The sequence below is a fragment of the Ptiloglossa arizonensis genome, chromosome 13 (genome assembly GCF_051014685.1).
Source record: "Ptiloglossa arizonensis isolate GNS036 chromosome 13, iyPtiAriz1_principal, whole genome shotgun sequence".
Classification (NCBI taxonomy): domain Eukaryota; kingdom Metazoa; phylum Arthropoda; class Insecta; order Hymenoptera; family Colletidae; genus Ptiloglossa; species Ptiloglossa arizonensis.
The window spans coordinates 2686166-2712425 of NC_135060.1; the positions used below are offsets into that span (position 1 = coordinate 2686166).

General features: G+C 40.3%; 2 protein-coding genes across 9 annotated transcripts in view; one reads left to right on the forward strand and one right to left on the reverse strand.

The window, feature by feature from the left end:
* LOC143153767 (CUGBP Elav-like family member 1-A) overlaps nt 1-26260 on the forward strand; it is a 529867-nt gene that overhangs the window by 67301 nt on the left and 436306 nt on the right. For 7 of the 8 annotated variants that reach the window (XM_076325287.1, XM_076325289.1, XM_076325292.1 and 4 more), the window contains exons 2-3: nt 4281-4992; nt 9778-10397. In XM_076325287.1, the coding sequence (XP_076181402.1) occupies nt 10198-10397 (200 nt within the window). In that variant the 5' untranslated portion in view covers nt 4281-4992; nt 9778-10197. The remainder of the gene's footprint in view (nt 1-4280; nt 4993-9777; nt 10398-26260) is intronic. The other variant, XM_076325288.1, reaches the window with a different exon arrangement.
* The window catches only part of LOC143153844 (uncharacterized), a 47432-nt gene continuing 37257 nt past the window's right edge, over nt 16086-26260 (reverse strand). Inside the window, exon 5 of the mRNA XM_076325446.1 lies at nt 16086-16181. The gene's annotated coding sequence lies outside the window, so the exon portion shown is untranslated. The remainder of the gene's footprint in view (nt 16182-26260) is intronic.

Genomic DNA, 26260 nt, shown 5'->3' on the forward strand with positions numbered 1-26260 from the left:
CTTCTCCTACTTCCATTTCGTACATTCGATCGCGACACTCCTCTGTTCCAACGTTCTGGTTGGTGAAATACACGACACGAATGGATTCAGTCGTCTTGTCTTATATATAAGATCTCGATGATTTCTAAAACGGTCAAATTGTAGTTGGATATTTTTAGCGCGCCAAATTTTAAAAAGTATCGTTCCGTATCGTTGTATAGGTTCCGAGAAATGATGGAAAAGTGATGGAAAAAAATAAAGTCGGCCTTAAGATCGTAACACATTGTGAACAACAATGAGGAATACAGGGCTCGAAAAAAGGTACACGTCGTCTTTTTAATTTTCCGGTACGTGTATTTAAAAAAAAATCCGCTCGAATTTACGCATCGATTGCGATAAATTGCAATAAAGTTCGCAACGTTTGGAAAAAATTGGCGGGAAGTAGGTGACGCGCGTGAAAATTGAAAGTAGTCGCGTAGGGAAAAGTTTCGAGAGGGAAATTCAATGTCGAAGGAGCTGCGTGAAGTTTGCGACATAATGTTGAGTTAGGCCGTGTAAATAGGAGGCACCAGCCGAGCTAGATGGATCCCTCGACTGAACAATACCTCTTTGTCGAGTTGCAAACGGCTGTTTCGTGCCAGCAAACAACTGCTGGTGCTTAGCTATGCAATAACGATACCACCCACCGTCTGCATTGTTATTTCTACGGGAAACTAAACTCAGTTTCTTCGTCCTTATTGAATTAACGTTTATATTTGACACTTACTTACATCTGACGCTGTTTTACCCGGCGCACAGGGCGGTCCCGTAATACGCGTGATTCGTTTTAGGGACGAATGATTCATCAAAAGATAGAAGAATTCATTCGTTCGAAATTAAATCGTTCGATATTTAATGATAATAAAATAGGTTCGTGTGAACGGATGTTGTATTCGATCTTGCTTCCGAGTCTTATCGAGTTTTCTATCGGTCCCGTACGAGACCTTGACCTTCGTTTGAAAATAGAAATAATTACGACACACGTAACTCCTAGACCGATAGATAAACATCCATCGCGTCACGTGTTTCAGCGGTTACTTAAAACACTCGAGGAAACTGTGCGATTAAATCGATAGAATCGAAATTGTATAAAATTGAAAACTAATTGAAACTGATAAAATTACTTTGCAACACTGTTCGCTGAAATAACCGAACTGTTTAAAAACTAACGAATACGCGTTCATTTACACCCGGGTTTCAATAGGTTAACTCCGATCTAAAATCGGGGTTCACATCCAAAGGTTTCGCTATCCCTGTGTACGTACGCGCGAAACGTTCCAAAGGAAAAATAATAATTTAAATGCATCGGTACGTAGACGTATATAGGGAACACTTTTCGACGGCAGCGTGTTTTCAAAACCGTTCGCGGATTTATACATTGTCCGTTACACCAACAAATGGAAATAACGTAACTGTAACAGCAGAAATCGTATACGGAGCGTATAGAGGGAATACTATTAGTGTAAGCCGTTGCCAGAGATGATTTAAAATATTTCAATCGGGGAATTGTACCTCCGACGATGAACCACGAGCCGGAAAACCAATGGAGCTGGATGTGGACATTTTACGGGACTATTGTTGAACCAAATGAAAAACTTAATTCACCTCGTTCCATAATCCACCGCCATCTGCGGAAGATGGGAAAGAGTTGTAAAAACAACCGGCTTTGGTTACGCGGTGGAGAGTTCCGTTCCATCGGAACAACGCGAGGCCGCGCGTGGCAAAAGAAACGTTGCAACAACTGCAATATTTCAATTGGAAAATCGCGAACCGTCCGCTGTACTCACTGGACATTGCCGTGTCAGATTTTCACTTTTTCCGATGCCCGCGGAATTACGTAGACGAAAAACAAATGAGAACACCGGATGAAATGACAAACGTCGTTCCGGAATTTTTTTACAAGACAATCAAGGGGATTCGATTAAAGGGCCATCGGGAACGCGGCAGAAATATGGGAATGGTTTCTGGATAGCGGAAGGAAATATTTTAAATTCGGTCCATGGTACATTTGGATTTTCATCGCTGAACGAGGATAATTATAAAACGAGTCGTCTACCAAGGACGATTAAAATTTTTATATACATAATTGTATCTAACTCTCGAATTCGTGAATGCATCAGTAACACTCCTGTGCAAATATAATACAAACGCAAAGTTTCAGACGATGTTGACTGACTCCGTTAGTACATACATGTATCTAGGAAAATATTTACATCTTTTGTACTTAAACTGGCACAGTGATAAATTAACGAAAACCAGTCTCTTAATTACGATTACTTTTTATTTTCTCACAGAGACATTCTTGTTTTCGAAAATAACGAAAATTCTAGATATTTCCATCGCACATGTTTAGTGTGAAAATGCTAAGAAATGCCTGTTCACGAAATAGAAAAGGATAGAATTCTTTCGAGCGCATTGAATGCCTCAGGAATTGAGACAAATTTTATCTTAATACACCGCGTTTAATAAAATATCGGTACGAATTATCATAATCAAATTGATTGTACATGGTAATCGGTAACGATCGCAATAAAAACATCCAGTTCAATCTCGTTATCTGCGAAGAAAAAAATGCCTTACAGTCGTTTGCACGTATGGAGGAAATCTAGCGCGTAATTTATGCTCGATATGCGTGTCCAGGCATGTATCTTAACGTCTTCTTGGGTTTGTTTAGCGTCTATTGTACGCACCGTCGAGTATTTACTTGTGCAATAAATGTCAAATATCTTTCATACCGTTTCATCCGCGTCACGGCATGGATCTAGCATCGTCTCGAGGACATTGCTCGTTGTGCAAGTCAACGGTACGAAACGTTCCAACTGTTATCTAATCTCGGAAAGTCGTCCGTGTCTTTGCCTCGTCGCCCGGTGTTGGTAGTGAAGAAATATTTACTCACAAACACGCCATACCTTCCATGTGCATCCGGTTTTAGTCCGAATTCGTCGCGCCTAGGTGCCCGAATTTCTGTGATATCGCATTTCTTCGAAAACACTTACGTTCGATTTTCTTCGAGCTCTAGACGCTCGTTAATGTCGCGAAACGACTGCTATTAAAATTGTAAGGTTAATAGAACGGAAATCTATTTGGAATATTAAATTCACGGAGAACCAGTCTACTTCTAATATTAAGATTGTTATACTATCGCGAAGATTACTAGGAATATTTATTTGGAATATTGTTTCGAATGTTAGTATTTATAGGGAATGATAGATTTCTATGGTGGGTTAGATCAGAAGACTCCGTGTTGCGATAACCAGTACCGAACGTTTTGGTAACTGCGATTGGATAATAATTAATAGCTCAAAATCGGTCAAAAAACTGACTTGCACCTTTTTACAGTTGAACTCGAAATGTCGCGTACCGCTTCCTGTTTTAAATTGTGCCAATTATTTTTTTCAGTTTGTCGGTTCGTTTCGAAATAGTTCGGAGTTACGGCCAGATGTATCGCGAAGAGTTTTCGAGCGTAAAAGTCACGGAAAATGTTCAATAAAATTAAGGGAGTTTTTTCCATTATTAGCGTTGAAATATTTTTAAACAAATTGGACTCGTAGCGGCCGTTACCGATCAAAAGGTGCTGCTATACACGACACGCTATTGCAACACAACACACGACGCATGCCTATTATTTAATGCGACCGCGCGCACGTTACTCACACATCTAACAAATACCGCACATACGATGCACACGCGCGTGTATCTTTTATCGCTTCATCGTTTACGTAACGAATAGGTGCTTATTTCTCCATCTACGTTAAACTTTTATTCGAACGAACCTGTTTTAACTTTTACCCGCTTGTCGATTTATTTTTAGCTCGCAAATGAAACATTACTTGTTACTCTTATTCGCCGTTCCTTAGTTCCGTCTCTTGTTCGTTAGTTCCGCATCCAGCGAGTTCCTCGCGAACAATTGAATCGGTCGAACGATGTTCCAATTTCGATGTTAGAATTTCGCCACGTTCGGAATATTAATTTTTACAAGCGCGGTAGATATTAACAGCCCGATTGCTCGATCGACTCGATTATTCGAGCAGTTTCTCTGCAAAGTAACGAAAAGAAACTAATTTCGAAACCGATCGACCTCTCGAATTATTAGAAATTTTTGGTATCGTTCGACGTTTTCGCCGACCGGGACATCGATTCGCTCACGATAAACGGACAAACGATAGAAATTTGTTTGGAACACGAACGACTTCAACCGCTCCCCGACCAAGTCTTAAAAAACTGTAAACGAAATTTAAGAGAACGATCCATCTTCGTTGCAGATGACACTCGGCATGCCGCCGTCGTAGGTTCGACGCAGCTATCCAGGGACGTAGGATCACGCACGTTCCCATCGAAAATGAGCATGACCACGAACGAACACGAGGAGAGGTTCTAAATAATCGTACGGGGTGGCAGAACCGTCAGGAAGGTTCGCGACACCTCGAGGGGCCAGTTGTCCCTGTGAACGCGCGCGACGCGTGAACAATTGCGGAGATCGGAAACGCGTAAGGTGGAAAAACCGGGCCGGTGACAAAGGTGTTAGCAGCTGTTCGCGGGAAAACGAACGGAGAAACTCGGGGGGGCGTAAATGCTCGGAGAGACGGTTAAGCGGGTTTACAAGCGTACTGCCGCTCAGTGAGCCGTTCCGGCGCGAAAACGCGCTCGTAGAATCGTGAGGGATGCGGCCCATGGGCGAAGGGTGGGGTCTTTGGGCACCGATAAGGCTTATCCGAAGATACGATGGCCGCCGGCTCGGCTCTTGTCGTCAGTCGTAGTGCTCAGGTGGCGTCGACGAGATCGCCGTTCGATTTAACTTACGCTGATATCGCGAGTTCGCGTCTTTTCCACGTACGAGGATCACGGTACCATCCGTTTGGCCGAGTTCGAGCGCTCGGACGAGAATTAAAGCCTGCCACGGAACTACGAGGGGATCGCGAGGAACCGGCCGAAGGTGTTTGAAGCCAGCCACCAGGAACACCGGAGAGAACACAGGTTGGGAAACGGCCGTCAGGATAACAAGGATAACGAACAATCGGTGTCGCGGAAACCGTTCGCGAGCCCTACCCTGCCCTACCCACACCCCTCCCCACGGTGTCGTCTAATCGTCTCGTTCTCAAAGCGTCTCGAGATTTTAATTTGACGTTTTAACGCGCCAAGTGGTCAGCGGTAAAGGGAGCTCGAGGAGGACAGAGCGTAGCTGGAAGGAGGTCGTGAAACTCGCGCATGGTGCTGGAACTGGCTCGGTGGAAGAGGGAAAGGACCAACGGGAAGAAAGCGAGCCCCGCCAAGGACAAAAGCGTCAGAGGGGTAATCCGAGAGAGGAACGCGCGCTCCTCTTTCCTGCGCGCTTTTCTCAGCCCGCGGCCCTCGCTATTTCCATTCCGTTCTATCCGCCCGCTTTCTTTCGCCCTCTTTCGCCCTCTTGCTCCCGGAGGCCTCCGAGCCTCCGAGCCTCCGAGCCTCCGAGCCTCCAGCTCGCGTGCTAAATTATTCGTGACCCCTTTGACACTTGACAGCGGCGCCAGTTCCGGTAATTGTACCTCTATCTTCGCTCTACGGCACCCGAGTTTGACTTTTCGCCTCCTCGCTCACTCGCACACCCAACCCGGTACACTCGGTTCGCGTTTCTTCGACTGCCGAACGAGATCCACCAACCGACGCGAATCTTCCAACGACTTTCCTCTCCTGATACCTATCCGAGTTCCGATCTTTTCTTACGTAACTGTCCCGATGTCTATTTTCTCGCCGCGGTTTCTTACAAACGGGAAGCGGAACCATTCGGGGAACTTTTGTGCGTCGTTTCGCGTCTCGTGCCCGATTCTCCAGGGATTCCCTTAACCCTCTCGTCGGCGAGGAGAAATAATAAGAAGCGGTTGGAAATTCGATTTTTCCTATTCGTTTTAAATTGTTTCGGTTCTCGTGACGAAAGATCCTGGAGGATAACTTCTTTTTTTCGCGCTTCTTTTTCTATTGTTCGCGTTGATCGGTACGCGTGGTAAATCTCGATCCAACGATAGCTGTTCGTTTAGAGCGAAAGTGGTAACCTATACGGAGAACTTTTGCGCGTCGTTTTACATCTTGGAGCCGATTATGCAGAGATTCTTACGACACTTTCGCAATGGAGCAAAATAATAGGAATCGTTCGGAGCAGTGTGTATGTTTCCCTTTGTTCTAAATTGCTCCCACTTTTGCGATAAAAGACCGAGAAAACAAGTTTTGCGCGTACGTGTGTATATGTTTTCATTTTTCGCGTTAATCGGTGTGTTGCGCACGGTAAACCTTGACACCACGGTATACACAAGGTCCACGTTACGTTTCTGACAGGAAAACCTTGTATATTCTCGGTCGATTCACCGGTATCGCTTCTCGAGCAGTCGATCCAGCGATTATCCATTCTTAGTGAAAATATTATTCCCCGCGAAAGTGACGAACTCGCGAACAGTAAAAGAAACACGTCTTACGCGAACGGTACGAGAATCGATGCCGTACTGATTTCAAAAGCACTCTAGCCTCCCGTTTTAAACATTAAACGAACTATGACGGAAAGACAGAAAGACAGAAAGAGAGAAAGAATACGGTAAAACGAAGCATTGAAACGCTTCGGTCTATGTTTGCGTAACTTTTTCCACCTTCGTCCTCAACATTCTTGAAAAACAAGATAGTGGGTTATTTTTATTCTGAATTCACTATCTGTTATTTGCACAATTGATAATAAAAATAAGTACTCGAGACGGTCTTCTTTAAAGGATAGTTACTCGAACTGAACACCTGTACTTGACATCTTTTTCTTGTCTTCGCCGAATTGAATTTGCTGCAAATGGTTCAACATCTTTTGGAAATGCATTCGGTCCGTTATAATAATTAAAAATTAATTAATCCACAGTCACTTCTTTTCTGAATTTTACTTCTTCAAATTTATGCTCATGGAATACCAAATAACTTATTGTATTATTTACATTTGGACGGAATATCAAATTTAAGTTACGCGAGGTTAAAAACGTACATTCTTTTCATCGAATATCAATACTGGTTTGAACAGAGACGATCGAGACTGTTATTTTTGTTCCTTATCGAGAGATTGGACAAAAAATTGTGTTCCACATTTTCTACTCGTTTCGTAACGAAACATCGGTCACTTTTTCCGATATAGTCAAAAGTATATCGCAGGTTGTACAAATTGGAAAATGCACCACATGGCTCGGTGCGGTCGGCAGAGTTCTCAGGACTTCGGTGCTCTCTCCGAATCGAGGTTGCAGTACTCCGGCACTTTAATACCGTGCTACAGTGAGCTTATCGCATTATGTTAAGCTGCTAACTCGCTAATACTCTAACACCGTTGCAAAAAAGTTTCGACGTTTCGGATTCGGCGAGTTGTTTATTCGAAAATTAACCAACGCCCTCGTACCATTTGCGCATCGCGAATCGATTTCGTTCGAACACCGTCGACATCGCGCGAACAAACAATACGTACGAGAAAACCCTTCCTTTGACTCTTCTTGCTTCGACTTCGCCTCTCGCGGGTAAATTCTTTCGCTATCTCCTTACCTGCGGAGTAGAAACGCAAACGAGACATTTGAACCTTTCAAACATCCCCCCCCGAATACAGTTTGCACAAGCGAAATGAGACTCGCCTTTCGCGATGCTTTTTATTTCTTTCTTCGTTCATTACGTTTGAGCGTTTCGTTCCGGTTTCTTCGCGGCCCTTGTAAATACCGGTAGAAGCGTTCCCAGAAAGCACGATCTTTCGATGCTGTTGCAAGTAAATGGACACTTGAACCCGGCCAGAGTGGGCCAAAAAACGTTCAAATTCTCGTGCCACGAAATGTCACAGTTCCTCATCCTCGACCCATTTTCTGCCGCTTTCACGTCCGGTAAATACCCGAGACTTGATCGCTTCGAGCTGCAAAGGGGACAAAGGAAAACTCCCCGATAAAACTCTGCGGACAGCCTGAACCGGAAGTAGACGAAACGGTAGAAGGAACGAAAGATACGGATACACGGACGAAGGTGGAAGAAAGCCCGAACGAGGAGAGTAACGTTAAGGGAGATCAGCCAGTGACTCGCCCGGTTCCCGTATACGAGACGAGTTTCTAATTAAACTTAAACTTTTAATTGACTCGTTGCAAAGCCGTTTCGCGCAAGAGGTGTTCCACGTACGCGTTTCAGTTATCTACGTTCCTCCGATTTCACTTGTTTCGGAGTATTCAGTCTTCGTAGCTTCGCCTTCCCTAACTCTGTCCCTTTCGCACCGGGGAACTGTCCGCGAAACCTTCTTTATAGCCACTTCGTTGCCAGTTAATTCGGGGTGAAACGAGTGGGATTCGCACGAATACACGACGAATAAGTTAAAAAAGTGTTCTCGGCTCTACCCTGGGTTGTACACTGTAGAGATTCTACGGACGTGTCCGGTGAGTGCGTAAAAATTGTTCGACAACGTTCGATGTTTGCCAATATCGACGACCGGTTGGTCTATCGTTCCAAAATTCTAAGCGTCTTGGATCTTTTCGATGGATTAAATGTTCTTTTTTTTTAATATTCTTATTCCAAATCGACGGGAACCAGTTACAACTGAAACGAATCCTTGCGAATTTGTCGTTGCTCCGTATTTAAAATGACATATTGCAGAATAGAATCTCTCGAAAACGAAACGTTTTAGAAGGAAATTTTATTTCGTTCCTTTCGAAAACTTGATCTATTCACGAATATTGCCTCTATGAAGGAAAATCGGAACAAAATTATATTCTTCGTTGTTTAGTTTTTTTCTTTTTACTTAAAGACTTTTCGTTGGTGGATATTTCGCAATGCATGGAGGAAATTTTATCAATTTGGGCAATTATCGAACGATTTAAAAATGATTTTTAGCGAGAACTAAAAGGAAACGTGTCACTTAATGCGAGTATCAGATTCTTCTGAAGTGAAACACGTAAAACGTAATTCGCTTAAAATAAGTTATTTTCGAGCAATTTAACTACATCGCATCTTCCAAACATTTCACGAATTATAACGAATGTTCTGGACAGTTCGATAAAAATTATTGTTCGATGAACTTTCAATATTTTATTGTTGTCAATTTCAGTGGTTCGTACAGTGCATTCGAGAGATAAATATTCCTCTCTGCATTTTCGTGACTACCTTTTACGGGTGATAGAATTATTAATAAAACTTTGTCCACGGTTATCGCAAATAATTTTACGTGCTTCTACGGCCCTTTTCATCGGATCGAACAGGAACAGCGGGTGTATGTACATATGTCACCGAGAGGCATCTTTGCACTTGGAATCTCGCTATCCATCCCTAGAGTGTATCTTATAATAAGAATTTCTCAATTGTTCGAGCAAACCTCGATGTAGGACACCAATTTGAACCCAGTAGTGGATAGAACGAGTAGACCTTATGCATTCACCAAACATTGCGTCATATTCTTTTCAAGTATACCTTACGCGTAGCTATCTATCGGTATATTCAACAAATATAAATAATTTACCAAACAGATTTTCTTTTCCTTCGGGATAAACACGATAAGTGAATCGCGTGTTTATTTTTATCGATCAAATACTATAGAATTGATTCAATTCTTTATTAACGACGTTTGCGGTATCGATAAATAAAATAATGATAAAAATATTCAATGCAATGAAGCTCGCACGATACGAAATAATGTACAACGATAAAAGAAAGCGCGCTATATAATTTACTCGCGTCTATCACGCGGCGTGCGATTTAATCACGAATTCGATATTTTCACTGACTCGTTCTTCCCTTTTCTTTGTTTTCCAGCGATTCGAGAATTCCCGTCGTCAGTACCTGGGATTCGACAGCTTTGAGAACGTTTATCGTTGTTCTAAAATATCCTCCGGAATCTATTCTCGCAGTGAACGTTCGCTAGAGACAAACAAGTGTCCGTATATGTGCGTATCGCGTGTACCCGCGTGAACAGTGTTTGCTTTCTGTGTCGAGTATCGAAAAAGTTTCGGACCGAATTCAGTGATTCGTGAATTTACGCGGGAAATAGTGTAAAAGCGTTTCTGGAAAAGTGCGTTCTGTTTTTCGATCCCCGGATACACCTGTTCCCACGCGTACGGTCGAGTTTGAGGGTTGACGCCTTCAAACCGTGAACGAAAAATAATCCTGTCTTCCTCAAGGATAAACGAGGGCGAGGGAAGGAGGCACCGCGAACCGGTCGCCAAGAGGATTCCTATGAAAATGCTTCAATCGTTGAACGCTCTGGCGGGTAAAATCTCGCCAGGCTCGCCGACTGACAGCAACGCGAACAAGGTGCATATGCACAACAACAACAACAACGTCGTGCATCATCATCATCCGTATTCGAAGCAGCAGGCCCAACAACAACCGTCGCCGTCTTCGCAGTCGAGCAACGGAGACCAGAAGGAAAACACGTAAGTCAAAAAAAATTATTACATTAAACGGTAAGATAGATTCATCATTTCTGAAAAGAACCGGAAAGACTAGGTCGAAACGTTGAAAACGAATAACTCGAGTATTGCTTTGAAAAAATCGAATAAAATATTTATATTTCTAAGACGTATTGAGTTCGAATACTCGAAAAGAAAAAGTAAACGATATTACGTTCTTAGATCAAACCTGAAATCTACTTGAATGCGATACCAAGAGCTGAACGTATTCTAACCTAAATTTACTTCGATAGAATTGCGTACTCTAGGGCAATCCTTTGTAGACATATGCCTCCGACCACTTGTACGACCCTGACCAACTTTACAACACTACAATATCTTCTTTACTGTGGTCTACCGTTTTGTTGTATTATGATACTTCAACGCGAGTAAGAACCAAATTAGTTGCTTCAGGTAGAAGCCATTCTTTGAACATCGAGATTAAATAGACCAGATCTGTTAACAACTAGGACATCTAAATTGGTAATGCAGCATATATATCTAGAAAAGATTTACTCAAAATATAAAATTTATAACATAGCAAAACTTTTGCTGGAAGGGACATTGTGGGAGCCTAGTAAAAGTATTTTTACGGAAAAAAAGGTTACTAAAGTCGTTACAAATAAAATTTGGGAATATTTTTGCTTTACACATATTTTTGATCAAATTGATCGTAACCGAGATATCAAATGAATTCTTCCTGCTTTTAATATGCTTCTAAAAAGAGTTCAAATTTATCGACCAGGTTCGGTACATCGTGTGACATAACAAATTATATATTTTGTCGATATCAATTCAGAGAATAAAACAAAAGTCATTGTGCACCAAGAGTTATAAAATAATATTTCCAAACAATATTTTATATCCCGAAATACCCCGGGTAATTCAGCTGGTTCTCGATAAATGCGTTCAAACATTTTGTACCGAAAGGTTTAATCAAAGACTCTTAAAATAAGTGAAATAAATAAACGATTATATTTTTGTACTTACCATTTATTGGGAGGCATATACATTTTTTCTCTTAGTATATAATAAAAAAAAAAAAACTATTTACTGTTGTTTAACGCTTCGACTATACGTCTGTAGTCATATCGAAAAAAGAAGAATTCAAGACAATCTTTAAAAATTTGTTTACGATAGATCATCTTCAATTTTTCTTTTTTAAAGATGACTACAAACGTACAGTTGAAAACCTTAAACGATAACGATAAATGGTTCGTTACAACTGCATCGTATCTGAATAAATTTCGACAACGTTTATTAATAGGAACGAACCAATGTCTTCACTTAGATCTGTTTCTTCGAAGTTCGAGTTTCTCGTATCGGTCGAATCTTAAAAATTGACAAAATTTTATATTCTTAGACGAGGGGTTCACCCTGTTTTCAGTTGTATCGCGAATTACGAGACACCCTCCGTAGGGAATATCCGGGTGTACCAACCGGCTATGTTACGAAGGGAGATTATCGTTAATCCCCGTTTTGGATCGACTTCAAGCTCAGTGTATTACAGTTACACAGAGTATTAAGAATTCTAAACGGAACAAGTTTCTTGGAATAAAAACAAATTGGAGCGGATGAATGTATATTCGGGGCTAAGGAAAAGAAAAGAAAGCCGGTTAAAGGCAGTAATACAATAATTCGAACAACGATATCGTAAATTTTATGGTATATTTCTTTGGTACCCCCTACTTTTAAAAACACTAATTTAAACTCTCGAAACTTTACGAAATTGTTAAACGTTAGGTGTGAATAGAATTTCATTAAAATCTAAAACCGCAAGTCTAAAAGTTTACGATTGTGTTCGGTTAGAAGAAGAAACGTGAACAATGCAATTTATTTGTACATAGTTATTTGTATTGCAAAAAAATTAAACTGTACCAAATTCCGAAATATTCACGCTAAACAGGGAACAATTTTAATTGAATTTCAAATTAACCATTGGTTGAAAAATATGCTCTCAATTATTGGTTTCTTTTACTGGACTTAATTAAATTCCAAAACATTCGTTCTTGTTTTAAATTTTTTTTCACCGAGTGGCTACTATTTCGATGTTTTTCTCGACTACCGCTCAAATGGAAAACCATCTGCAACGGACCACGCACCATTTGTAATAATTTTATTTAATGCAGTGAATGCTTTTAACTCCGTACGAATAAAATATAATGAATAGACGAACTGAATAATACGAATAATGCTTCGCATTATGTGTAATACTGGTCCGTAGATCACACTTCATTTGTTTATGTAAACATAAAAATGGAAAATCGTCGCTGTTACACGTATGTATGTAATATTGATTTCTCACGAGAATTAACGCGTCGCGCATAAATGGTGCATGGTAGCATTATAAAACAAAATCTACTACGCAAACTACCAAACTAGTAGATGCACGAAACGGAGTAACATTGTTCTTAATACTAACAAATATTCTATAATATTTCTAGTCTATTAATGTAGAGATATTCTATTCTATTAACATCGTTAAAGAAAGGAAGACAGTAACTTATCGTGTTACTATTTCGAATTAATTTCTCATTTTTATGATGAAGGATTCCACGACTGAATGAACTCGTTCAATTCATTCGAGAAACAGAAAAGAAAAACGACGAGAACCATTTCATTTGTTCAGTAATGGTACCGGGCGCGAAAGTTGAAAGTTCAAACACTGTACACTTTTTGGTTAACGAGAAATAAAACTCAAAACTCGCCCATCTTTACTAGTTGAATTACGGTGAGCAATGTCCCGATAACAATGAAAATGCAATTTAATGCTCGTTACGGGCCACTTTCCATCTACACCGGCTACTTTTTCCATTATCTTGTTATTTGCAAAATCTGAGAGTGAGGTACTTCACTTAATGGAAAGGCTGTCCCTCGGGAATACACGAAGTGAGTGGTTTCCTTCTTAGGGAAAAAAGTCGAGTAAATAATAACAGCTGCGACGACGCGTTATGAAATGACTTCCAGTTAAAGCAGTGTCTCTAATGTTGATTAAGCGGCCTTTATACGGATTGTGTTACACTCGCGATAGGGTAATAATTATATCGGTTGAGGAAAGTAGATACGAGGACTTTAAAAATAATTTTATTGTAAAAGAACATTGTAAAGAGATTGCAAATACGTTTGGAATCCATAATACGATGAAAGAATACTTAATTTTATGAACTTCATCTACGTATTTATTTTGGTGCCTCGAGAATTTATTTATATTGTGAATTCAACCAATCCTTTTTTTTTTATTTTAAAAAATAGAATGAGATAAGAACGAAAAGTGTATACAATTATATTTTGTCAGAATATTTACAATATTACATTGTACTCGATTTGACAGAAAAAATTGTATAAATATCCCCAGGGGACATATTAGAAGCAGCACGAGTTAGGTGTTTGTTTCGTTCGTTTGAAGCAGAGAGATATCATTGTAAGAGGATCAATTTGAACGATAAAGATTTTGTTTTCCTTGGCATCAAGAATTCCAGAAAAATTCGTAGAAGGGAAAATTAAACGTTTCTTTAAAGTTTACAGTATATCCACACACGCCTATCGCAACACGTACATATCTTTGCATTGTTCCATTTAAAAAACGTTTGCGTTCATTTGATATCATCGTTTCAATAAAGAGGAACTCAATTAAACGTTAAGAGCATACTTTATACGCATATTTCAGTTAAACACTATACAGAATACCGCAAATATATACCGAGTACACCCTCGAGCTGAAATTCAACGTATGGAGTGCGAATAAATTATAAACGCAAACTTTCGAAGTAGAAGTCTCCGAGGGAAATACAATAATCTTAATGAACACGTCCCCGGAAAGTAAGAGTTTCAGAGACATTCAGCTCTTTAATTTGTAAGTAAGTAGTTCCTTGAATGATTACAGTTGCTTTACAATGACTGATATCTCGAGAGTTCAAGCTATCGGTAACTAATAGATAACCTCAAAATAGATGGAACTCGTTATTGATTACTTCGGTCTGCGTCTTGAGTGGTACTAGCTTCACGCGAACTGCCGTTATTGTAATCATTTATCACGAAAAACGTTTTGTGTGATCTACGGTATATACAAGCGAACAAAGAACTTAATCATAAGTGATTGAACATCATTCGTACAAGTAAAGATTGAATATTCTTGAAACTGTTACTTCCGAGATGTACGATTGCCAATCTTTTTTATTTCTTATAACAAGTTCAATCAATCTCCCAAGTTTCTGCCTGTAGTTATTTATATCCTGTGCACGCTATCTTTGCACGTAGTTACACTGTGAAAGTTATTCGCAATGAAAATAATATTTAAATTTATTACACAATTACGCAGATAAATATTGTTCGCAGACACATCGTAAGTAATTACTCCTTGCAACGTTAACTTTTTCGTAGACTAGTTATAAATGCTCACGGTACCGAAAGAATTAAAATACAATCAGCTGATACGTTGTCAGAGAAGATCAAGTAGCATTAACGAACTTGTTCGTTTGTGCATGACTTTTTCTGCTCTAACGAGTACAACACTGGTTATCTGGACATTAACTGTTCACGATTATAAAAACATATAAACAGAAATTGTGTCGTATTACGAAAACAATTTTGTGCAAATAATGGGTCAGGTAAAATAAAGGCGTGGAGATAAATTGCTGAAATTCTTAATTCTTTTGGTGCTGCAAACTCCTAGGACGTGGCGAGCGAAAGACTTTTTCACGCTTTGAGCATATATGCATCTATTCAGCCCCGCCATAATTTCTCCTCACAAGTATATTGAAAAATTCTAGGGGGAAAAAAATAAGAAACATTATCTATTTTAATCAATCAGAATTTACTTGAACGGCAAATAATAAGAGAAAAATAATGATATTAAAAATAATTATCACGAATACAGTCTTCGAGATTATTTCAAAAGCTATTCTTGTCGGAATATTTTTCTAATCAAATTTTCATAAGCAGTCCTGCAAGTTATATCGTTAGATCCTTATCGTAGTTTATATTCGAGCGAATTGAAATCCAAGCAACCAGAGAGGTGTTCTTCGTTTGAAATGAACTTTGGTATATTGTTTCGTAGTCACTTTCGAGTTGTTTTTGCTTTGTAAGGTAGGACAAAGTCTTATTGGAAAACTCACCGTTGCTTTTGAAAGAGAGTCACACTCAGGGGTTCTACTATCCCTTCTACCACATCCCTTTGATAGACTTTGGCCCCAGTTTTAACGCTTTTCTCGTAGAAACGAAGACGCGTCTCTTCTTGATGGGACACTTCACGCAAAACAAGTACCGGCTTTCTGGCAAACCAGATTCGACTCTACTTACGAACGATGATAAACTGTAGTCAAAGTCGGAGAATATGGCCCTCGAAAGTTCCGACAAAAGTAGCTTCTGATATAACCCCGAAGAATACTCGTATTTCTTTCCAGTTTGGTACTCTGTTCATTGTACTCGCGACTCATCGGGTACGAAAGAAGCTACAGTAAAATTCGACGATCAGTTTAAACGTAAAAAGTAATTAATCGCTTAACGAGAGCAAAAATAATTATTCCGAAAATAATGATTCATAACCAAGAATGTGTAATTTGATATTTTGAAAATCAGTTACCTACCGGTAGATTTTTACGTGTGTTATACCTCCTCCCTGAATCAACAATAATTATTCGGAAAAATAATCTTTCCCATTCCACGTTCCATGATCGCATTGAGGTAAACAATGCCGTAGAATTTACAATTTATTGAAGCCGCATTCGGTATTCGAAAATCGTACACGTCGGTTTCTTCGAAACCTGGTCACTGTTTAAAAAAATACACGGGTCCAGATTGGTAACTCCTCCATCGTATGGAATCCAATATCGTAGCTAGACACCTCGGCTCTCTCGGAAATTAAAGAATTTGAAAAATACGATCGAAAGAAGATTTAACGGCACGGGGTAGAAATTAATTTCGATATATACCGAAACGTAGACCCTTACACACCGGAACGCCGTTATGCCTCCAGAATTCTCGGTTCTCGGTCCACGGACGAGGAATTCCGCCCTTCGAATATCGCGTTTTACGTTAGGCGGGTGCATATTTTAGAGAGATCCGCTCTGTGGGTGGTAGATGAAGGAGATTGTGGAGAAAAGGTGAGAATAAGAAGGAGGAGGGAGCGAGCGAGAGAACGAGGGAGATCTAACCGAGGAGCAATGTTGCATGGAAGAACTGTAGGGTTGGTCGCCCTCTCCCGCATCGAGGAATGTCGCCAAGTTATTTTAGGCTTTCACTTCCTCCTCGTTCCACGGAGAGTATCGCGCGGGTCACGTTTACGCGACGTAACGAAATAATGAAGAAGAAGGGCATACCGCCATATCGGCTTCTCTAACCCCCCTCTTTCTCTCCACGCTGGAAAGAAATACACTCCGCAACTTGCATTTCGCGATACTCCCGCAAAGGATCGAAAAGGGGACCAATCGCGGATGGAATCGAACTAACGACGTACTCGTCGATACCTGTGTACATCAATTCCCAAGTGTTGCGTTACGCGTCGAACGTGTGTCGAAATAAGTCGTTATTGCTATCGGTAAATACTATCGCAGCGAGGGGTAATATTATCCGTTTCTTATCTTCAACAGGAAGCACGTATATTTTTTTCGTAATTTTTTCGTTCAATTTTCTCCAACCTTTACGTATTTCGAGTATTTCGTACAAAAATTCGTAAAGAAATTACTCACACTGTATCTTCGTGTCGCGAGAACGAGTCAAGAATTTTATATATCTATTCTGGTTAAACGAATGGTGTATCTTGACGCGAATAAAAATTCAATCTTTTCATCAGCGTTTCGTTAATCGATCGAAACCGGGCTGCGGGGACCTAACGAGTTTCCAGCGTCGCGCGTAATTTATTATACGTCGATTTATTAGATGCATGCATCGTGTGATCGTGCCTTGCCACAATAAGCGAGTCACTATTTTTCGAACAGGTAGACACTGATCAACGTGCCGTACAACGTTAATCTACTCCGAGAACAAAGAGCACCGTATGGTCGCGCCTTGCAGCAATAAGTGCGTCTCTCCTCTTCGACGTCCAGCCAACGTACCTACAATATAACATTGATTTAGCGCGAGAACAAAGAGCACCGTATGATCGTGCCCCGTAGCAATAAATGCCTTGGTCTTTTCGCACAGGTAGGCATTGATTAACGCGCGACCCAACATTAATTTACCAAGACGAGATGCACGGGTTGGCGGTGCTCAGCCACAAACGATGGGAGAGTCTACCGGACGAGTCGACACGAATCAAAGAACGCGAATGTATGCACAATTTATAATAATTGTACAATTACGCGTTTTATTGTGTAGCGATGTCGTTGAGAATAATCAACGAATCGGTAACGTTCGTTTACCTTATTAGTTGTAACTTGAAAGAGTTCGGTAGAGGAAATTGTATACGATTTTAGACAATTGTTCGGTTTCGTGATACACAGTACGACTTACGTATTTAATTATTCCTAAAGAGGACTCGATGAACAGAAATTGCACTTAGAATTACCAAAATTTGCGTATCGAATTGAATTGCTTCTGATACAATTGCATAATTCGGATCGGAGTTTCCGTTAAACGAATAACGCATCGAGAGTCGTTTACCTTCTATTCGCGTTCGAAATTCGTATCTAGGTAAAAAATCCCGCGATGGGACTTATCGATTCGAAATAATTCGCGCAGCCACGGTGGAGGTTCCAGGGACGTAACAAGATCTAATAACGCGGAACTTGTGCAGTCGGTTCGTGGAATAATAAGATACCGTCGCAATGAGTAGTTAATTACGGGAAGTGTTACCGCGGTTCGCAAGTTGCTTCTGAAGCGAGCGTATAAGTTTGCAAAGAGACGCTTAACGCGTGTAGGGAGCACGATAGGTGTAAGGGTTAAGTGATATGTACGGCCCCGGGGAGGAATTCGCTGAACAAAAGGGTCACCACGGACCCTAAAGGTCGTACGAGGGTCTCCTTATCTAGATTCGAATGCTTTACCCCGCCGAGAAACTACATCGAAATTAATTCCCACTTGTCGACAAGGCGAGTTTCTATCTCCTTGTCGTGAGTACGGTTACACGGCACCCACAGTTTGCTCCGTCATGAATTACGCAAATATTTGTTGCCACGAACCTGCACGAATAACGTCTTACGCAGCGAGTTTATCGCGTTGCCGTGACGGATCTAGATTCCCGGTTGATAACAATTTTTGTCGATCAACGTTCCGTGTTTCGACCTTGCGCGAATCTTGAAACTTCACTTTACCAGAATCGAGCAAAATCCCGCACGAAATTGTCTTTCGTTCCGAGCGATGTTATTTAACAATGAACGAGGATCGATTCATTTGAAGTAATAGGAATCTCGGGTTAACGAATGCCGCATCATTATTTTTCCTTTCGAATACTCGCAAGAAAAGAACGATTAAAGTAAGTTTTCTTTAATATTTTGCATTTATCACGTAATACGGTACGTTGGCCGCAAAATTTTATCAATAATATAACGTTTGTGTTTCTGGTGTTTATAGTAGCTATTTACGTTGTGCGTTATTAGTTATAATTTATCATAGATACATCACGTGTCACATAATAATAGACCGCGTATCATATATCGTGTAAATACTACGCGTTTCGTAATATGCAGTGGTTCTAAAAAGTTTCCATATATCACATTTAATAATATTATTTTTCGAATATTTCAAAACCGAAGAGTATATAAATATTCGTATAAAATGATTAATTACATATAGGATCGAGTGGACAAATGTACGTACGAAGAAAGCCTAATGAACAAATGGACGTTAAAAATTTCGTATAGATTCTTTTTATGGATTGAAATGTTTATTTAAACATTTTAAAACACAATTTACACGAAAGTACAGAAAATTAAATCTCTGACCCCAAGCACACTGCTATAATAAAAATTAATGGTTGCTATACAGTGTTCTAAAACAATTTCATACACCCCTACAGTCACCAGACATGAACTCCATGGAACATTTATGGAGGATATAAAAACGTGTATTAAAAACTTTTACGTAATGAATAAATTCACCTTCTTAATATACAATGAATAAATCATTATTTGAATATACCGTTACACTGTTCGAGTTAAACTTTTTTCGTCATTTAGGAAGAAAAAGTTATTCACTTTTTAGCGAAGGGTTCTTGCACGTTTATGTACAATTTTTACTTTATTTTTGTCCATAGAATATGCTAGTAAGGTCTGCGTGAAAACCTGCTAAACACTGATATAATTTATTACTACATCGGACACCTACGGTTACGAACAAAATACTTTTTGTACTTACGAATACCAAACGTGTACAAAGTGTGTACCATTAATTCGTTAACATTCAATATTGCCAACGCAAATTAATTTTATTAACGAAGACTTCAATATTCGGTTCAGAGTTTGGACAGTTTGAACAATTCCAAACTGTAGTTTAAAAGCACAAAGCAAGGACTAATTTGAAGTCTAAAAGTTCACGGTGAATATATAATTTACGAAATTCTGTTTGAAACAACAAGTGATTGAAATAATGTAGTTTACAAGTAATAAGGTACTAATTGTTGATAGTTAACAACCATTTATGTGGCGAGGTAGCAAAATAAATTATTTCGTTTATCATTGTGGAGCACCAACAGTTTCGAAGAATACTGTTCTTAATATTTACAAATATTGAAATTAGGTTTAAAAGCAGCCTTTGTACATGCATCATCCGTAAACATTGTGCAACAACTCTCTGTTGTAATATATATTATTCCTTGTACTTGCGTAATAAACACGTTGCTAGTTCAACGGTAACAACAACAACAACGCAAAGAAGAATAATAACAAGCATGTTTGATATTGCAATGTACGGTCTCACGAATATACTCTTAAAATATATTCAACGTAACGAAATAAACCACGATTGTAATTTTTAACCATCGTAAACGTCTCAATTAACAATCTTCGAATAAATTTTGGAAGTATTAACAAACACAGTCATCTTTCGAAAGTAAAATTGTTAACTCTACGTATAATCCTGAATAAACCTGTAATTGAAATGTTGTGCACAGGTTGTTGTTCGAGAGATCAACGCGAGAAATATTGCCCAAAGTAAACTACACATTATATCATCGTACATTATCTTATCGGTATATATGTATTTTACCGATATCGAAGAATTTTGCACTCGTTGTAATAAATATTACTAATAATTCTTCGGTACGTTAAACGATAATTACGAATGTCACTTTTCGAGCAAACTGTTCTCCATCTAAAAAATTTATCGTCGCGAATCTTATTTCACCTTCTGTACATAATTGTTCAATGTTGCAACGGCACTACACAATCGGAGGAATCTTATAATATTCAGCTGAATTCGATTATCGCAATAGTGGATTTATTTTATCGTTATCGTGCTTTTTTAACAGATAAGCAGTATTTCTTATTAATCTTGGAGCATGATTATTCGAAGCGAACCACTTAACCGAAATGAAAGATGTTATTTCAAACTCGAAACCTTGCGATGCTATTAAAGTTAAAAATAAATTCAGAATGTATATTCAGACAGAATGTTTTAAAGTGACGTTCGCGTGTAATATCTATCAAACTTGCAACAATGTTGCAATGCTATTTCATCGAGATATTTCATTATGAATCTCCATTAGTAATTGAAACGGTTACTTCGATGTTGCAGCGTTTAAAAACAATTTTTCGTTTAAACGTGCTCGTAAGTACCGGTATCTATGAAGAGGCTGATATTGTAAATACCAGTCTGCGTTAACGGAACGTTGAACGCGCGGTAAGTCGAGAGTTGTTCAACGAACTTCGTATATGTAGAACAAAGTAGCGAACATGTATAACAGATACTGTTAAATTCTATTGTGGACACGTGTTTTGAATATGCCTGCGATGAAAGCTCGCCCCGTGGTCTGCTACCGTTTGTCCGCATTCTATATTATCCGAATGTGTTTTAACAGATATTCTACCTGCTTGTTTCTCAATGTACGATAACTTGTAACGTGTTGGCTCTTCTTGGATGTGCACGCGTACCAACGAACCTATGTTGCTTTCGGATACGAAATTGTACACGACCGTGGAAGTCCTAACACTGTATTTACCACTGGTACTTGATTCGATTTTCTAACAGGGTTCCTCTCTGGTCCATTTATATTCCACCTACCTCGGATTTTCCAAGATGGCTAATAGCTTCTTTCACGAAAGCGTACATTCTTTATTCTCGCATCGTACAAAGAATTTAAACGCGCTTCGTCGTGAATTATGACCTTCGAGAGACCTGAACCCTGGAAAAGTGATCAACATCCAAGCCAACGTCACAACAGTACGCGACTCTATTTCGTCTGTTATGTTTTTAAAAATAGTAGGAGTTCCTTCGACATTGAAAAATAAATTCTGATTCTTTTGAATCGATCGAATTGTAACATTTTTCCATGTGGGTAGAAATTCAAAAGCGAAGAGAACTATTGAGTAGCCCGATTCTTATGGGACATCCTGTACACTTGTTATCGGTAATGGAAGATCGAACGGCGCGCGGTTAAGCTCGCGCCGTATCAAGGACTCGATAAAAAATTAATTTTCGAGACGAACCGTATCGCGAGAATCGATCCAATTGGCTTGCGAACGATCGTTGATCGTCTTTCCCGTGGTCATTTAATCGTGCACGTAATCGCGCGATCGTCGCTGGTCATTGCATTTAAAACGACTCGCGATTTACACGCCTCTGCGAAAGTGAAATCCGCGACGATCACCGAATAACAGGCTGAGCTCCCTTTTCGAAACTTTTGTTCGAGCGGAATCGCGGCGCCCATTGTTGTCCCTGTCAAAAGCAGCTACGGAAAGTTGTTAAAATCCGCGCGAAGCGGTAACAATGCAATCCCATCGGAAGTCTCTGAAAGATTTAGAGAAGCCATCCGGTGAAATCGAGACACCTAGAGGGGATCTTGGTAACGTTGTCGGATTTCACGCTTTTAGTATCTTTTTATATACCGGTTCGTCCTTAACCTTCGGGATAAAATTGTTCCCTCGATTCTTCGCGATCTCGTTCAACGACGGTCCCGAGGTTTCTCCATGGAATCGCATCGCGCGATACGAAGGATCAAAGACCGGCGAGGACGAGGAGACATTTGAAAATTGGAAGCGCGACCCGTGCGAGAACGTTCTAGTGGTTGTCACGGGGAATCCCTGATAAATCCTAGCGCGTAGGTACGTGGAGGAAACGTAAAGAGGGAAAAACGAGAAAGGAGATGTAACGTTTGGGGAAGGAAAACAAAAGAGGCAACACTCGGTGGTGGCAATCTGGAAATGAAAGACCGACGAGTAGGTATCGTCGGAGAAATCTGACAAATCCGACAAATCCAAATGTGAAAAATCCGGCGAAACACGCGCCTATCGCCACGCACCGTGAACCGTCCCCTCGTTTCTCGTTCGTTTCGAGTTATCCCCGATCCTCGAGTCGACGGTTGGTGTTGGTGACCCTGCGTCTTCGTGGATGGTGTAAGCATCGCCGATGGCGCACAGGAGGCACGTACACCGGGTAGCCATGATATTGTCACATGGCCCCCGGTGCAAAGCTCCAAATTGTATCGTCGTCGCGTGCTGCGTGTGCTACCGACGAGGATCCTTCCTTCCTCGTTCGTTCACATTTCGCCGCGTGTTCTCCCACCTTGTTCACCGGCACGACACTTATATCGGGGTACGACAATAATATCCGACACGCTCGAGTGATCCTTTTTCTTTTCGAGCTGACGCCGTGTCTCGCTGAACGTAGCCACGGGTGCGCAACCGTTTCCACGGTTTCTCCACCCTGCTCGAGATCGAGACGGCACGTCCAACACTTGAGAAAGGAGGACGCGGTTTGGCCGCTGGCCCGACAAACCGGTGTCAGTTCATAATCGAAGATTCCGCCCCGAGATTTTCAAAGTAAGGGACAACGGGTGGCTTTATTGCGATCCAGATGCGACGCTGATAATTCATCGACGATTGCGTTCGGTTCGTGCAGAAAGATAATATTATTGGGTTAGGCGGAAAGTTTTCTTTTTGGTGAAAATGAAACACGATTTTTTTAGAGCGTATAAACATTTCGTTGAATTATACATTCTCCATTTTGCAAACGAAATTATTTTTCGAACCCGATACCACAAGTTCGGTCAGAAGTATCGCATCGATCCGTAAGTTCGTGAGGTTTTATCGGAAGTAAAATATTTAAGTTACTTTCTCAAATATTTATCGGAAATTAATTTATAACGTATTCTCCATCGTTATTGATAACTTCTTCCCGAGACGATTGTCGCGGATAATTATACAAAAAAGCTTCCAGATTTTCCTCGTCCAACTTCGATGGTCGTTCGGAACTTTGTCGGTTTGTCGTTCGTTAAAAATTTGCCCTCTTCGAATCGAGGAAAGTATCGGAGGTGTTCATTTTTGTTAACTCGACACAGTTCTCGCAGAATTAATCGCTTTATTACTGACGCGATATTTTGAAAACAAGAGCTATCGAATGACATACGAAACATAATAGCTAGACAATTGTTACGAGAGGAATTTCAATTGCAATAAAAACCGCAGGCATCCAATGTATCGGACGAAAAACAGTCGTTTTTATCTTTCGTTCATTTGGTCTCTCCAGGACAGTTTTCATCTTTTTGTTCGAATTATATCGTACAATTTAACAATTGTGCACTTTGATACGAATCCTCTGCAGGTGCACGATACAGATTACCCAGACAATAAGAAATAAGATAATTGAGAATAAGAAAATTGTCACGGCTCTAAATTTAGTGCTCAAGAATTTTGTTTAAAAATGGAGAAGATTCGAAAATCTTTGCGTCGATGTTAAGCGATTAACATCGAATGGCTCAACTTCCAAACGGTATACATCAAACCAGTCGCAGCGAACAGCAACGATCAATCGTCAACAAACATCTCGTACATCGTATACCACGCGCACCGAATTGTACGTGTCTTCCACTATCGTTGCTGTACTCGGTTTGTCTCTGTATCGTGAAATACGTACAAAGTTATTACCACCGCTTCGTGTTTAACGACTCATTTATTGCCATCGTACGTTGCGTCAGCCTCCGGGACATTAATATGCCATAAGGAGTACAATTCTGTATCTCGATGGACAGCCCGAATAGTTCGATCGATAGACCAGTTGTCCAGCAATCGAAATGTCCAAATTCGAATCGCGGATCCGTCCACAAATCCGATTTGACGATTCTATTCTCGCAGCGATTTTCAGAAATGGAATTCACTCCCGTACCTTTACATATAGCTTCCGTGTCATATCGAATTTTAAGCTTTCAGGTTGGCCGCGCACGACCACAATTTATCAGCCTGGACGTTCTGAAAGCGACAGTCCTTTATGGAATATTAAGTTCGGAAAGAAGGCATTCATCGGCGACTCGAATACCTCAATTACTAGCTCAGCCATCCAAGAAACGAAAGACGGGGCCACGAATCTAGATTCAATAATCGGAACGATACTTTTTCCATTCACGTTAAATAATTCCCTTCTAAACGTTTCCAGTCGGCGAAAAGTGGTTTATTATTTTATCGAATTCATTGAAACGATTCGATCGACATCGTACACGTTTCTATTAAATACGAATTACGCGCACGAACACTTATTCACCCAACACAGACGTTAGAAAAATGAACGTAAGGGGTCTCCGAACGAAACTCGCGCAACGATCAACAAAATGCTGAATCACGAACTTTAAATGTTTTAAATTTCATCAGCGATCGTATTAATTTGGACACGTTCGTAACACGCGGTGGACCGACCAAGTATGCAATATTAATCACCGTGTATAAATAAATCATTCGCACAGAGAGGTATCGATCTGTCCGTATCGTTGGCACCGAACTGTACGTATCGATAAATATACCCCGTGTTAATGACTGTGTCTGCCTGAAAAATTGTACGACCGAATCTACTTAAACAGCTAATGGAACCGCTGCTTCGTTTGTTAACTCGCGAGTCTACGCGCGGTTAGCGTACCGATGAAAATGCTTTTAACGCCTGGTAATCTGTCGAAGATAATCCTTTGAGCTTGCAATGTCACATTGTACAATATCGCGAGGGGAAGAGACGGTGGTATAGTAGTGCAATTTGTCAGATCTATAAAGCGACCGCGAAGTAGGTAGAGCCACTGATGGATGCTCAACTTAGGAACGTGGTAATATGACTCGTAACGCATTTCCAACGCCATCGCCATCGCCATTACCATTGTCATCGTGACAGCGTAAAGTCGAATAACGGACAGGACTGCACGAACTCTATGCTTACGTCTGCGTGTGTGCGAATGATATTAAACGGAAACGAGAAACGGATCGATATCTGACGCGAGCCTGCAATACTTAGTTTGCTGAGCTCTGCTCGATGCTGATGTTCGATGCAGCAACGTTTACACGGACGGTAATGTAATTTCTAACCAACGAAATAAACATTCTCGAATTGGTCCTTCGTAGACTATTTCTGCTCCGTGTAACGATATCGTAACTTGGAACTTTTTAACCTTGCGAAATTTAAAGAAACGTGCAAGTGTGCCTGTGCAGGGATCGTCTTTGTTAAATTTCCTTCTTATCGTTAAATAAATATCGTTCGTTCGCGAACGAAGTTCTATTCGCTACGTAATCAACTTCTCGAACTCTGCGGGAGCTAAAAAATATGTTAATAAAATTCACAGTAGACTCTAATATTTATTTAACGAAACGATGAAAGTCGTATTCGGTACACCGTGTAACTTTACCGATAATAAATAACAGCGAGTGCAACGGAACGAAGTGTTCCAGTTACTTTTTTCTCTTTTCGCTTTGTCACCTTGAAAACTATTGTACTCCGTGTCTTTGAAC